The sequence below is a fragment of the Numenius arquata genome, chromosome 2 (genome assembly GCF_964106895.1).
Source record: "Numenius arquata chromosome 2, bNumArq3.hap1.1, whole genome shotgun sequence".
In the NCBI taxonomy this organism is placed as follows: Eukaryota; Metazoa; Chordata; class Aves; order Charadriiformes; family Scolopacidae; genus Numenius; species Numenius arquata.
In genome coordinates this window covers 78,721,099-78,734,305 of record NC_133577.1, presented here as the reverse complement: position 1 = coordinate 78,734,305, position 13,207 = coordinate 78,721,099, and the positions used below count along the sequence as shown (strand labels likewise).

Here is a 13,207-nt window from a genome sequence, read left to right as displayed (position 1 = left end):
ATCACTTAATTTTTTCTATCTATTTATTTTATGATAGGCAGTGGGAGTTGTGACTAAATAATAGAGTAGTTCAGGTTGGGAGGGACCTCAAGAGGTCTATAGTCCAGTCTCCTGCTCAAAGTAGGGTCAGCTGTGAGATTAGACAAGGTGGCTAAGAACTTGATATCCAGTTAGGTCTTGACAACTTCCACTGATGAAGACTGGACAACCCCTCTGGGCAACCTGTTCCATTGAGTCTCTTCGTATTGGAAATGTTTTTCTTTCTATCAGTCAGAATCTCTTGTTTCTGCTTATATGTGTTGTCCCTTACCATTGCCATGCACTTTTACAATAAGTCTGGCTCCATTTTCGCAAAAGCCACCTTACAGGTATTGGAAGGCTGGTTATAAGTCCCTATTAAGTTTCGTCTTCTCCATGCTGAACAAGACTAGCTCCCTCAGCCTCTCTTACAGGTCATGTTCTCCAGCCCCTTAGCAGTCTCTTGCTCCTTATCAAGAGATGGCAATAATGAGTGTCAAATAAAGGGCAATAACCATTTCTTATGATACACCGGCTCTGTTCCTCTAAACATAGTTCAGGATGCCGTGGACCTCCTCTGCTGCCGGGGCACGCTGTGTTGGCTCATGCTTTGCTTGCTGTCTGCGTGATTCTGCAAAGCAGAGCTGTTCCCCAGCTTTGCAGGCCCTAGCCTGTGTCATTGCAAGGGTTCTCCCTTCCCAGGTACAGAACTTTTGTATTTGTCTCTTGTTGAATATCATAAAGCATTTGTCATCCCATTTCTTGAGCTTGTCTAGGTCATGATGATTCCTTTGAAAATATATGAATCTATGATTACTTCCTAAACAAAAATAGTCAAATACTGTCACGTTTCATGGGAAAAACCTATATTTCTGTTTTATAATAACTTTTGGGTAGAGTTTGATCAAGGATTCACTACTTAGAAGGCTATGCATGGAATCACCGAGGTTGGAAGGGACCTTTAAGATCATTGAGTCCAGTCATCATCCTAACACTGCCCAAACCACCACTAAACCATGTCCCTAACCACCACACCTACCCATCTTTTAAATACCTTAGGGATGGTGATTCCACCACTTCCCTGGGCAGCCTGTTCCAATGTTTGATAACCCTTCTGGTGAAGAAGTTTTCCTAATATCTATCCTAAACCTCCCCTGGCGCAACTTAAGGACATTTCTTTTTGTCCTGTCGCTTGTTACTTGGGAGAAGAGACCAACCCCCACCTCGCTACGCTTTTGTACTTTTTTGTGATTGGTGCCTGTGCACATCAGTTCCAGCCAATCTATAAGGAGAACATTATGGTTACAAGATTATGGAACAGTGAGAGTATGACTGTGCAGACCAGAGTAACTTGCAAATACTGTTCAGATGCTCTTAGGCTTACTCATTATTTTTATTTCCATTTATATGTATATTTTGGCAGAACTGACATCCAAATATGCATCCAGTCAGTCACTAAGCAGATCTAAATGCTTGCAGCTGTAGAAATTATTAAAAGGTATTTTCAACTGTTTAGTGACAGACAAACACCTAGTTAAAAAAACCCCAAACATCTTTTGTGTTCAGATCCACAGCAAATAGTGTGACTTAAGACAACTGTGTGATAAATACAGTGATAACTTAATTATATCATCAAACTATCTTTTTTAAAGGATTGCATTAATTGCTTCTGCCATCTCTAGCATCAGGATAATGATATCGCAGCTTATCAGTAAAAAATAAACTGATAGCGAATTGTAAAATTATCTTCATATTGTGGTTCGAAACTTCTTAACTCAAGAGATTTAGCTGGGATTGTGTTTAAACCACATTTAGTTAAACAAGCTAAATTTGATAACAGAATGATGCAATTTTGTAAGGAAGGGACTTCACTGTCCCTGAAATTACTTTGTTCTCTACATAGAACTCAAAAAGCTCAGCTTTGAAACTTGTAGCATGATATTTTAAAAACATTCTACATATGTGTATCTTTTCATGGAATATCACAGAATTGTAGGGGTTGGAAGGGACCTTCGGAGATCACCTAGTCCAACTTCCCCTGCCAAAGCAGGTTCACCCGGAGCAGGCTGGACAGGAGTGCATCCAGGCAGGTTTTGAATATTTCCAGAGGAGACTTCACAACCTCTCTGGGCAGCCCGTTCCAGTGCTCTGGCACTCTCAAAGTTTTCCTGCGTGTTCAGACGGAACTTCCTGTGTTCTAGCTTCTGTCTGTTGACCCTTGTCCTGCCGCTGGGCACCGCTGAGAAGAGCCTGACCCCATCGTCTTGACACCCGCCCTTTAGATATTTATAAGCATTGATGAGTTCCCCTCTCGGTCTTCTCCGGGCTAAACAGACCCAGGTCTCTCAGCCTTTCCTCATGAGAGAGGTGCTCCATTCCCTTGATCATCTTTTTAGCCCTCCACTCGGCTCTTTCCAGTAGTTCCCTGTCTTCCTTGAACTGGAGGGCCCAGAACTGCACACAGTATTTGTATCTTTCAGTTTGATGTTAAAATATGTAAGTTGTGGGAAAAGTACTCTTGAACCTAATGACTCCCCTTTAGATTTTTAGGTGAATGAGGCTTTGGGTTTCTGACTCCTTCCTTTTTCTGATTTATTGGGTGACTTACTTAAAATCATTCAAATGTTTTTCATAATAGAAGAAAAATGTAGTGTTAAGAGAGCATCAAGCATATCTCTGCAGCCAGAACTTTCTCTGAAAATGCTAGTAAACTCTGCTGTAATAACAAAATGAAAATAGGAAATGGGAGAAGTGTACAGTTCAAGATGTGCGTAACAGTGCTGAGTTGTTCTGTTATAGATACTAGTGTAATCTTAAAAGTAATGTTTTACATTGTATCTAGCAAGCACAAGAGGTGGCAAATACAGCCTGTACAAAACACATAATGGAAGCTCATGGAACGTATAATGAGAGTTTTCAGGAAGTGTTAGCATTTTTCATTCTAACTTGTGTGTATTTGGGTGTGTTATTTCAGATTTTTATTTATTTAAGAATTTCTGTAACTGTATTTTTTTAAATTACTAGTCTTGAATTGTATTAGGAAGAAACTTCAAATGAAAAATCGTATTTGTTAAGAAAAGAATAATCTAGAGCTTTTTTACCATAAAGATTATGGGTGAATGTGCCAATTGTAAATAAATAAGCATATTAATATTTAGTTACTGAAATTTTTATACTTTTTCCCTACACAAAAAATAAACTATAATAATTCATTGAGAACTTTAACTACATCTAAAACATGGTTTCATTTCAGATGCAACTTTGAGGCATTCTGTTGATTTTAAAGCTAAGCAAACCCAGAAGTGAATCTTGCTGTGTTGTATGGTAGTTCAAATTTTTGCTTTGAAGGTATCCTGACTTTTTTTTGTCTCTGCATTCTCTCTGTGATGTACTTATTTCTCTCACATTTCCCAACTTGGTTTTTCATAAGTATTTTAAGTTTGCTACTCAAAATAGGACTCTTGGGTAGGTCAGCATAACTAACACATGGGTGGTGTTTTTTTTTTCTTGTATTTGTAGAAGAGGTGGAGGAGGAGACAAGAAAGGAGAGTGAGGAGGATAAAGAAGAAGAGGCTCACAAAGAAGAAGAGAAACACACAGAGAGAAGTACGTAATGTTAAAACTATTATGCTTCACTGGTGGCATGTGAGAAACAGAGTCATTGGAGTTGGAAGGGACCTTTTGAGATAATCTAGTCCAAATCTCCTCCTCAAAACCAGGTCAACTACAGCAGTTTGCTCAGAACCATGTCCTGAGAGGTTTTGAGTGTCTCTGCAGAAGGAGATTCCACAAACTTCCAGTGTTCCACTTCCAGTGTTTGATCACCCTCACAGTAAACAGGTTTTGATAATTTGAATGGAATTGCCTGTATGTGCATTTGCATCCATTTCTCTCATCCTTTCACTGGTACTCAGTAAGAGTCTTGCTCTGTCTTTTTCACTCTCTACCCATCAGGTAATTTACATGCATTATAAAATCTCCCCTAACCGCCTTCTCCAGTTGAATAATGCCAGCTGTCATTTTCTCATAGGACAGATGTTCCAGTCCCTAAAACATCTTGGTGGCCCTACACTGAACGCTATCCAGTATGCTCACATCTTTCTTGTATTTAGAAGCCCAGAACTGGACACAAGACTCAAGGTTCAGTCTCACAGCGCTTATCAGAGAGGAATAATTACCTCCCCTCAACCTGCTGGCCATGCTCTTCCTCACGCAGCCAAGGATGTTGTTGGCCTTCTTTGCCAACAGGGCACATTGCTGACTTGTGTTCAACTTGATGTGCATGAAGACTACCACGGCCTTTACTGCAAAGCTGTTTTCCAGCCAGTCATTTCCCATTCTGTACTAGTACATGAGTTTATTCCTACCTAAGTGTAGGACTGTGCATTTTGTTTTGTTGAACTTCATAAGGTTCCTGTTTGCCTGTTTCTCTAGCTTGTCGAGGTGACTCTGAATGGCAGCATAACCATCTAGTGTAGAAACCACTCCTTCCAGTTTTGTATCATATGCAAATTGCAGAAGATTGCCTCTATCCCATTATCTAGGTCATTAATGAAGATGTTATTACTAGTATCATCTACTGGTGTATGTTACTAGTGACGAGCTGCAACTGGACTTTCTGCCCCTAATCACAGTTCTTGGACCCAGCAGTTGACCCTGTCCATTTTTCTAGGCCAAAAATCATGAATTTGTCTCTGAGGATGTTTTGGGTGTCAAAAGCATTACTACAGACAAAATAAACAGTATCCATTGCTCTCCCCTCATCCACCAAGCCAGTCATCTCATCATAGAAGGCTATCTGGCTGATGAAGCATGATTTTCCCTTGATAAATCCATTCTGACTATTCTCCATCACCACCTTCTTAATATGTTTAGAGGTAATTTCTAGAATTACTTGCTCCATCATGTTCCCAGGGATTGAGGTGAGGCTGACCATCCTGTAATTCTCTTCATCCTTCTTGTCCTTCTTGAAGATTAGAAGAAAGCAAATGTCTCTCCTGTCCTCGGGAATCTTCTGCTATTGCCACAACCTTTCAGTGATTTAGTGTGGCCTTGTGGTCACCTCAGCCAGCTCCCTCAGCACTTCTGGGTGCATCCTTCTGGCTTGGACTTGCGTATGTCCAGTTTGTTTAAATGTTAACTCAGCCCTCCTCCACTGACAGCAAGTCTGCCTTTGCTCCAGACTGTCCCACTGGTCTCACGGAGCTGGCATTGCTGAAGGCAAGTCTTCTCAATAAAGTCTGAGGCAAAGAAGGCATTGAGTGCCTGGCATTTTTTTGTGTCCTTTGTCACTTGCTCCCCTGCCTCGTTCGGCAGGCGGGGGGATGTATTTTCCATAGTTTTCCTTTTGCTGCTGGTATGCTGGTAGAAGCCCTTCTTGTTGCCCTCCGTGTCCCTCATCAGGTACAGCATAAAGCGAGCTTTGGCATTCTTAACCCCATTCACACCTACACAGTGCCTTTATCTTTCTCACAGGTCACCTGTCCCTCGCAGATGGGGGCCTCTACCCCCTGCAGGGAGTCCCTTGCTACTAATATGTGGTGCTACTGCATGGCTCAGGGTTAGCCAGTTCAGACATTTCACTGGGCACAGCTCCCAGCCCCGTACCTGCTATGAGGGCACTGAACCAAATATGTCACAGTTCTGTACATCTGCAGGCAGAGTGGGAGCTGCTGTCCTGGTGGGTGCTTCCAGCCTTTTTCATCATGGGATTCTCCATTTCCCATCTGGATAAGCTCAGGCTCTGACTGTACCTCCTCTGGTACAGCTGGGGATTGCAATTCTTGAGGCTGCAGGGTCTTGGAGTATATCCAGTCAATCTGTTTCTTACCATTTCTGATGCAGTGCCATCCCCTGACCTCCTCTCATAGCTCCTTTAACTTGGCAACACAGCTCTCCCACTAGTTTGCACCTTATGTAGCCAGGAAGCTCATCTACCTGTGCCATAGCCTCAGCCAGAATGGGAGGCCCAAGATAATCCCTGCACCCCAAGACTTTCACAGCCATATCTTCCCCCAGAATAGCTCAGTCTGGGTGGAGGCTCTGACATTACCAGGAAAGTTGTTCCAGTGGCTGCTGGAGACCACACCATCTGGCCCATCACCACTATTACTCAGTGTAGGGACCATCCCCCTTCTATGCACCCTGCTGTGCAAAGTCCTGTGTTTGTTAGCTGCTCTCTGGGAGCTGTGCTCTAGGCCCAGCAGTAATATAGGTCTCTCCTTAGTACCTGCTGAAAGGGTGTTTGAGCCTTCATCAGGAATCAGCTGGAACATAAGCACAAAGCACCCTTTGATCAAGAACAGCTGACACAGGTTATTAGAAGCTGCTGGAGTTTCCTAGATGTCACCGCCTCCTTCAAATATCCATTCCACTAGTAGCAAGGACCCTGAAGCTCTTCAGGAAGGATCTAACTGTAGTAAAATTAGATGTAGCATCTGCTTCACAACATATTACCTGAACATTAAACATGTTCTGTTAAATACATAAGTAGCTCTTGCATGTTACAAACTACTTGTTGTACTGTTCAGTGGTTAGGCTTTTTCTAAAGAGATTGACTGGGAGTAGGAGAGAGTTGTATGGAAGATCCTATTAAACTTTTCGTTACTGGTCTGGGAATAGTGTTACAACTATTCAGATTTTTTTTTTTTCTTAATTTTATTTCTACAAGCTTTTCTGATGAAGAAAGCTGGAGATTTAGCTCTTTTTTTTCCTTCATTTTCCACTATTTACTGTCGTTCTGAAAAAAAAATTAAAAACTCGTACCTTAGACATTTATATTGCTTGTAAATATTCAGCTTTCTGCAAACATTTATGAAGGGCCCTGTGACCCTATAAAACTTACCTAAAAATGAGGACCTACACTTTCACAAGCTTTTTAAAGTAACTTAGATTGTCTTGCAGGTTTTAAAATACTACCTTTTAATAATTTTTAGTACATTAGTGCATTTTTAGTGCAACTTAAAAAAAATCAGAAACCATCAGAAAATTAGATCAGACTGAAACCATCAGAAATCCAACCATTCAAAAATTAAACTATAAGAAATTTATGAAGTTAGATGCACTCTGTGAGTTACATTTCTAATACATGTAAAGAAAAAATGGCAGTGGAAAGTAACGATTTCTTGTGCTGGTTCAGTCTCCAGTGAATCTTCACTGATATACTACTAATTCTGTCTTTCTGTATCACCCTCGGGGTTGGGAGCTATGGTCTTTCGTGTTTTGATGGTGGTCAGGTACCCATAGTATGCTCTGTAGCTTCCTGATAATTTACCTAGGCCTATTGTTTTATATGTGGAACTCTACAGGATAACGGTGACAGGAGCTGGAGAGGTGAATGAGGTCTCATTAATTCTTTTGTGCTTGATCGCTGTGATAAATATGACTTCTATAATATAACTCTGTTTTGAGTCTGTTCTTCTGTTAGATTTTAACTTCTTACCCAAGAAGTAAGAAAAGGGTTTGAATGTTTTTTCAGTCAGGAATTGGAGGTACAGATTAAAACTTCATGGCAGGTAGAAAAAAAGTTCATCGCTGACACAAGCAGAATGTGATGTAGTTTTATTTGGCTGGAATCCTGAGAAGAGGATGCCTTTTTCAGAAGGGGGTGTGTGTGTTTTGCTCCTCAGAAGCCGTGTTTGATTATAGGGTGGTGCTGATAGGAGCAGGAAGAACTGGAGGCAAGTTCTGGAGAAAGGAATGGTGGTACTAGAGCCATTTTGCATTTGGGTCAGTGGTTTGGCAAATCACAAAGCAGAACTCACTAACAGGGCAGCAGTGTAGAGAGACCAAAGGGACTGTGGGTCTGCTTTGATATCATCAAACAGCTTGTTTTTCCAAAGGCGTCCTTACTGGTTTAGGATGAAAAAGTTTAAACTGGGGAGAAATTAAACTTCGCAGTAATCACAGCATTCTGCAGATACCTGTTTTTTCAAAGGTTCCTCATGTGAGCAGTTGTATCTAATTGTTCCAGGTGAAGTGTCAAGGAGAAAACGTTCCAAATCTGAGGACATGGACAGTGTTCATTCTAAACGTCGTCGGTACATAGCAGAAGATTATGAAGCAGAACTCCAAGTGAAAATTACAGCCAGGAAGGATGTTGACGAGAAATTACAAAAGGTAGAATGGAAATGTAGAGCGAAGAGGGGAAACACACGTGTCACTTGTCTTACCATCTTTGAATTAGCCATCCTTTCCCACATACTCCCTGCCCCCCCAAACACTTCCTCTTTTTTGTGTTTGAAAATTGGACGTGATTCAAGTAACAAAGGTGGCTGAATTCATATAAAATCCTATATAGCCCTACTTTTAAGAGGGCACCAAATATAATTTGAAAACTATACTCCAAAACTTATATTTGAAATGTGTTAAATATTTGAATTCCTAAGTCTCGTGTGACTATAGATGGAGAATCTTCGCAAAGGAGGTGTTTCAATGTGGTAAAGGTTTATATGTGGTGTGCTTTATTGTGTACCTACCTTTAAAGAAAGTCCACCTCCAAACAGGAGTGCAATCGGCGTAGTGTTTTGAAGATTTTTATAGAGCTGTTAATGTGATTGCACCATTGGCATGTAAAGAAACCTGTGGTCTTGAACAAAAAAAAAAAATTCTACCCTTCTTCCCTTAGTTAGCTAGCATGTGTTGTAACTTAATAAATGTAGAATGCGGAAAACCGAACCACATTTGTTGCTTGTTTGGTTTTGTTTCCTAAGGAAAATAAGTGTATCGAGTAAACTTTGGGGAAATCAGTCTCTTTTTCCATTTTTAACTTCTGTAAGAAAAGCAACACAAGACATTGCTGCTAGGGGAAGATGCATCTCAGAAATAAAGTTTTATTGAATATCTTTAGTTTCTGTTCTTTGAATGCCAGTGTCCTTCTCAAGAACAGAAAAATAAGAGGGAAAATTAATTTGTGTGAACACAGCACTTAATGAAAATATCTTGTTAAGGTTCTTTCTATATGTAATAAGGTTTTATACACTTATCCCACTGCAATGAAATTAATTTCTTGAATTAATGGCCAAGAGGAACTGTTTGTATTTGCCAAAACAGATGTAGAAACTTTTCTTAAATGTGCAACCACATACTTACTGGTGACTATAGACTTAGTTGATTGATAGGGCACAGCTGTTGTCGCTGTTCTTTTTGTAGGAGGACACTTGTTAACAGTTGAGAATGTTTTTATAGATGGTCTCTCAAATTCTGGGATTGCATTATTATTTTTCTTTTTTTTTTAATAATTCTAATTTTGCAGGTTATCCAGAGACTGTTAGAAGAGAAACTTACTGCTTTACAGTGTGCTGTATTTGACAAGACTCTGGCGGACTTGAAAACCCGAATAGAGAAAGTAGAATGTAATAAGAGACATAAAACTGTGCTTACTGAACTACAGGTGAGTGTTTGTGTGTTGAACTGCATACTAGAGTCAAATTTAAAAACAGGTTCCTCGACATTTAGTAGTAAGTCACCTGTAGTTGTCAGTAGGGAAGCCATTTTGACTCCACAAAGGGATGGGGGGACAAGCAGCAAATACACGTTGCTTTTGAATTGTAAAATTCTAATTCCCTACTCAGAAAGAGGAAAGCAATCGATTAATCATCAAAAAACCCTTGAGCAAATCTTCCTTCTGCAAACTGATTCATTAGCTGTTAGTAAACTGCTTTTCCACTCTTCTATTTCATTTAGACATTCTTCAAATAAACGTAAAGTATGAAAATATCTAATGCCTCTTATGAAGCCAGAAATTTGCTTAAAAACAGAAAAACGCAGAAAGGAGAGGACGATGGCATTGGACTTTGTAGAATGTTGAAACAAAGAAACATCCCATAATACTTATTCATGTTATTTCCCCAGAAACTAAGTAATTACGTTCTAGCAAGGAAACAAATAGCTAGTGTTGAATGCAGTATGCTTTCTTGCATTCTTTATAGAAATAATGTGCATGGGGGTGACATGAGGAACATCACAAAAATCAAAGAATTTCGAAGTGACAAGGCAATTAAAAGCTTATGTCATAACATAACATATAATACGGCCATTTAACAATAAGGCCATTTAACTTTTAACATAAAAAAGTACGGAGTTTGCCAGATGAGTTTGTACTACTAATCTACTACTAACTCTTCCCCCTTGCTGCCTTAGACATTTTATGTTGACTTTTTCTTAAGTGCTAAGACTCTTCCAGTATACTCATTCATCAGTGTCTTTAGCCATCAACTACAGTGTCAAATTAGTAACATCATATAAGGCTGTGAACGTGTTGATGTTAGTGTACTCAAAATCTAAGCTTACGTGGTTTTGTTATGCAAGGTGCTCCAAAATATCTCTACATTGTAAAAGATAGCAGAAATAGAAATACGAATGTAATTAAAGGCAGATTATAATTGTAGCTTTGTTACGTGCTTGTTAAAATGTGAAAGATTTGAGGTGAGGTTTCTAAATCGACCAGCTCCTTTTAGGTAAGAAGTTCGGAAATCATGGTATGTGAAACTCGCAGATTTTTTAAAACTTCCATTCTTCTAGTGCTAACCTAGCATTTTCAGGAGTTCATAAAAATAATTTAACTCTTCTTTGTGCGCAATAAAAGAAGTATCTGCTTAGAACAAGTGGCCCAGCTACTGCCTCTAGAATAAGTCAGCCATCAGAACTGCAACCTAGACAGGGTAAATTAGGATCTTGTAATGCTTAGGTAATTAGAGAAGGAATGGTCACCAAATAGTATATTGAGGGAAACACAATATGTAAAAAATGAGATTTAAGAATGGTGCTTAAGAAGATAATGAACCTGACACCTGAACATCAAATATGGTAAAAGAAAGCTGACAGTAAGGTGCGTGTGGTATGTAGTGTATCAGCAAGAGGGCGAAATAAGATAAATGGGTTAAGAGTAGGTAATACGAAAGAGGAAAAGGGGCGCATTAACAATGCGGTTGGTACATAATGCATTAAAACAGCCAAATGCTTTTAGTTGCTTTCATTCATGCAAAATATTGCATGAACATCTGCAAGATGGATTCTGTTTGTGCAATTGTGAATGGGAAGGAAACTAAGATACCTTGATTGTGATGCATGTGTGTGTCTTTCTGCTGCTCTGAAGTAATACAGTTGTTCTGTATTTCAAGGAAGAATAATTTCCCCTGCTGTGAAAATAGCCTTTGACTTGATGTCTTAATTATGTATATTTTTAGTTTGTATAATTTCTTTGATGGTTCTTGGGGAGGACATTTATGGGTTTGTTTGTTTTCATCTTCTTCCCATTTAGGCTAAAATTGCTAGATTGACAAAGCGGTTTGGAGCAGCCAGGGAGGACTTGAAGAAAAGACAGGAAGTAAGAACTAGATTTGTTATACTTGTTTTTCTGAATTAGCCTGAACTTTGTGTCGGGAAAAAAAGAAATTTTATACACAGAAGGGTGGGATCTGGTTGTTCAATGGTGTTCACAAAGTAGGATTGTCTTGTTTGGTAAAGGCAGTGATATGAAAGAATAATCTTTTAACATCTGTTATGCAATTCTGATTTGTACAGAAGGTTCTTTAGGCATTGTTAGTGTGAAAGCACCTTAAACTATGTAAGTAAATCTAATTTACTTCAATATGAAGAGTACAGAGTAAGTAAGTGTGAATCCCAGTACTTTGATTTTGGGGGTGGAGGAGGGAGAGGAGAGGAATGGATACAAATAACTGTATTTCTCTGTGTCTAGAATGAATATTTTGGATTAATTATAATGAAGGAAGTGGCAGCTGAAAGTCCATTAACATTGAGGAAGAAATTTTCCTGCTATAAAAACCTGAAGACAAGAGACTTATAAAAAGGGAGGATGTAAGAGAGGGAGGGAGGCAGGCAGGTAGGACCAAGGAGATTTTGAGGGGTTGTAAAACATGCCAAGTTCTCCTGCAGTGTTGGCTCTAGGAAATTTATATCTAACACAGAAATGAATGAATATGAAATACAATGAAAGCATAAGTTTGCAAGCTGCCTTACAGTTGTTTTGTTATGGTTTTTCTCTCTGTTTGTTTTTTTTTTAAGAATGCACCAAATGCACCTCTGTCTCCAGTGAAAGCAGCAAGTGACACTGCAAACACAAACAGTGCAACTTATCGGTAAGCAAACCACATCACTGATCATGTTAAAATTTACAATAGGAATCTTGAGATATCCAATCTAATAGATAATGCCTGTACTTTTCTTAATTGAGGTGCTCTTCCTTTTCCTTCATTGCTCTTCAATTGTAAAATTCTATTTTCTTTCACAGAAGTCATAAATGGACAGTACTGAATCCATTCTTTGGTAAACTGAAATGAGTGTTGTTTCAATTGTTAAAAAATACTGGATAAAAATGAAAGTTTAATTTCAAGGAAGGGAAAATTCTCACGGTGAAAGGCAAACATGGTGCAAGCACTTGAAAATTTACGAATAATGCTGTATTATTTTTTTTCAGTAGGGGAATATCCAAAGTTAATTTGCATGGGGGGCAGAAAATAAATAGGTTTAGAAGATCTTAGTTAAAGGAATAGCTGTAAAATAAGGGTTTTTTCATCATTGTACTGTTTGTAATTATACTTAGTGTTGTTCATTGAGAAATGCGAACTGAAACTTCATTCCATAGAAATGCTGGCACAGTGAGGCAGATGCTGGAGTCAAAGAGGAATGTAGGAGAGAGCACACCAGCAACTTTTCAAGCCCCTGTGAATGCAGGTAAGAAACTGCCTACGGACTACCAACACACTTAAAGTTTTACTGCTTTCCGTTAAACAAGTAACTAACTGAACTGAGCAAAACTGGTGTTTATGACTTCTTCTTTTTTTTTCTGACGTGAAGAGTCATTATTTTAAGCTCCCCTACCACATTCCCAGTCTATATTTGTGTAGTGTGCTGTCATGGTTTCCCGCACCAGGTAAGGGAAAAAATGCGTTGATTTGGCGAAACCAGAGCAATGTTCTCAGCAGACTCCTTGCTGGATATGGCAGCAGAACTTCCAGTCTCTCAGCTGCCACGAAGTGAAACGTATGACTTGCAGGCCGTTTTTTGTACTTGATCATAGTGGGGTACTGATATTTTCCCTTCTACCTAATGGCTACAGAAGTTGAGTGGGGAACTAAAGGAAGTCGTAAGTGCCAATTCTTAAGGGAATCAAGTTGAAAAATGGAATTCCTAGATTAGAATTTTATAGGGAGTGTAGAATCAAAACCAC

At 39.3% G+C, this 13,207-nt stretch overlaps 1 protein-coding gene across 3 annotated transcripts in view; it reads left to right on the top strand.

Moving 5' to 3' along the window:
• Positions 1-13,207, top strand: part of ATF7IP (activating transcription factor 7 interacting protein) — a 105,654-nt gene that overhangs the window by 58,786 nt on the left and 33,661 nt on the right. For all 3 annotated transcript variants that reach the window (XM_074166552.1, XM_074166560.1, XM_074166542.1), the window contains exons 3-8: positions 3,538-3,624; positions 7,991-8,136; positions 9,272-9,409; positions 11,279-11,344; positions 12,043-12,116; positions 12,623-12,711. In XM_074166552.1, the coding sequence (XP_074022653.1) occupies positions 3,538-3,624; positions 7,991-8,136; positions 9,272-9,409; positions 11,279-11,344; positions 12,043-12,116; positions 12,623-12,711 (600 nt within the window). The remainder of the gene's footprint in view (positions 1-3,537; positions 3,625-7,990; positions 8,137-9,271; positions 9,410-11,278; positions 11,345-12,042; positions 12,117-12,622; positions 12,712-13,207) is intronic.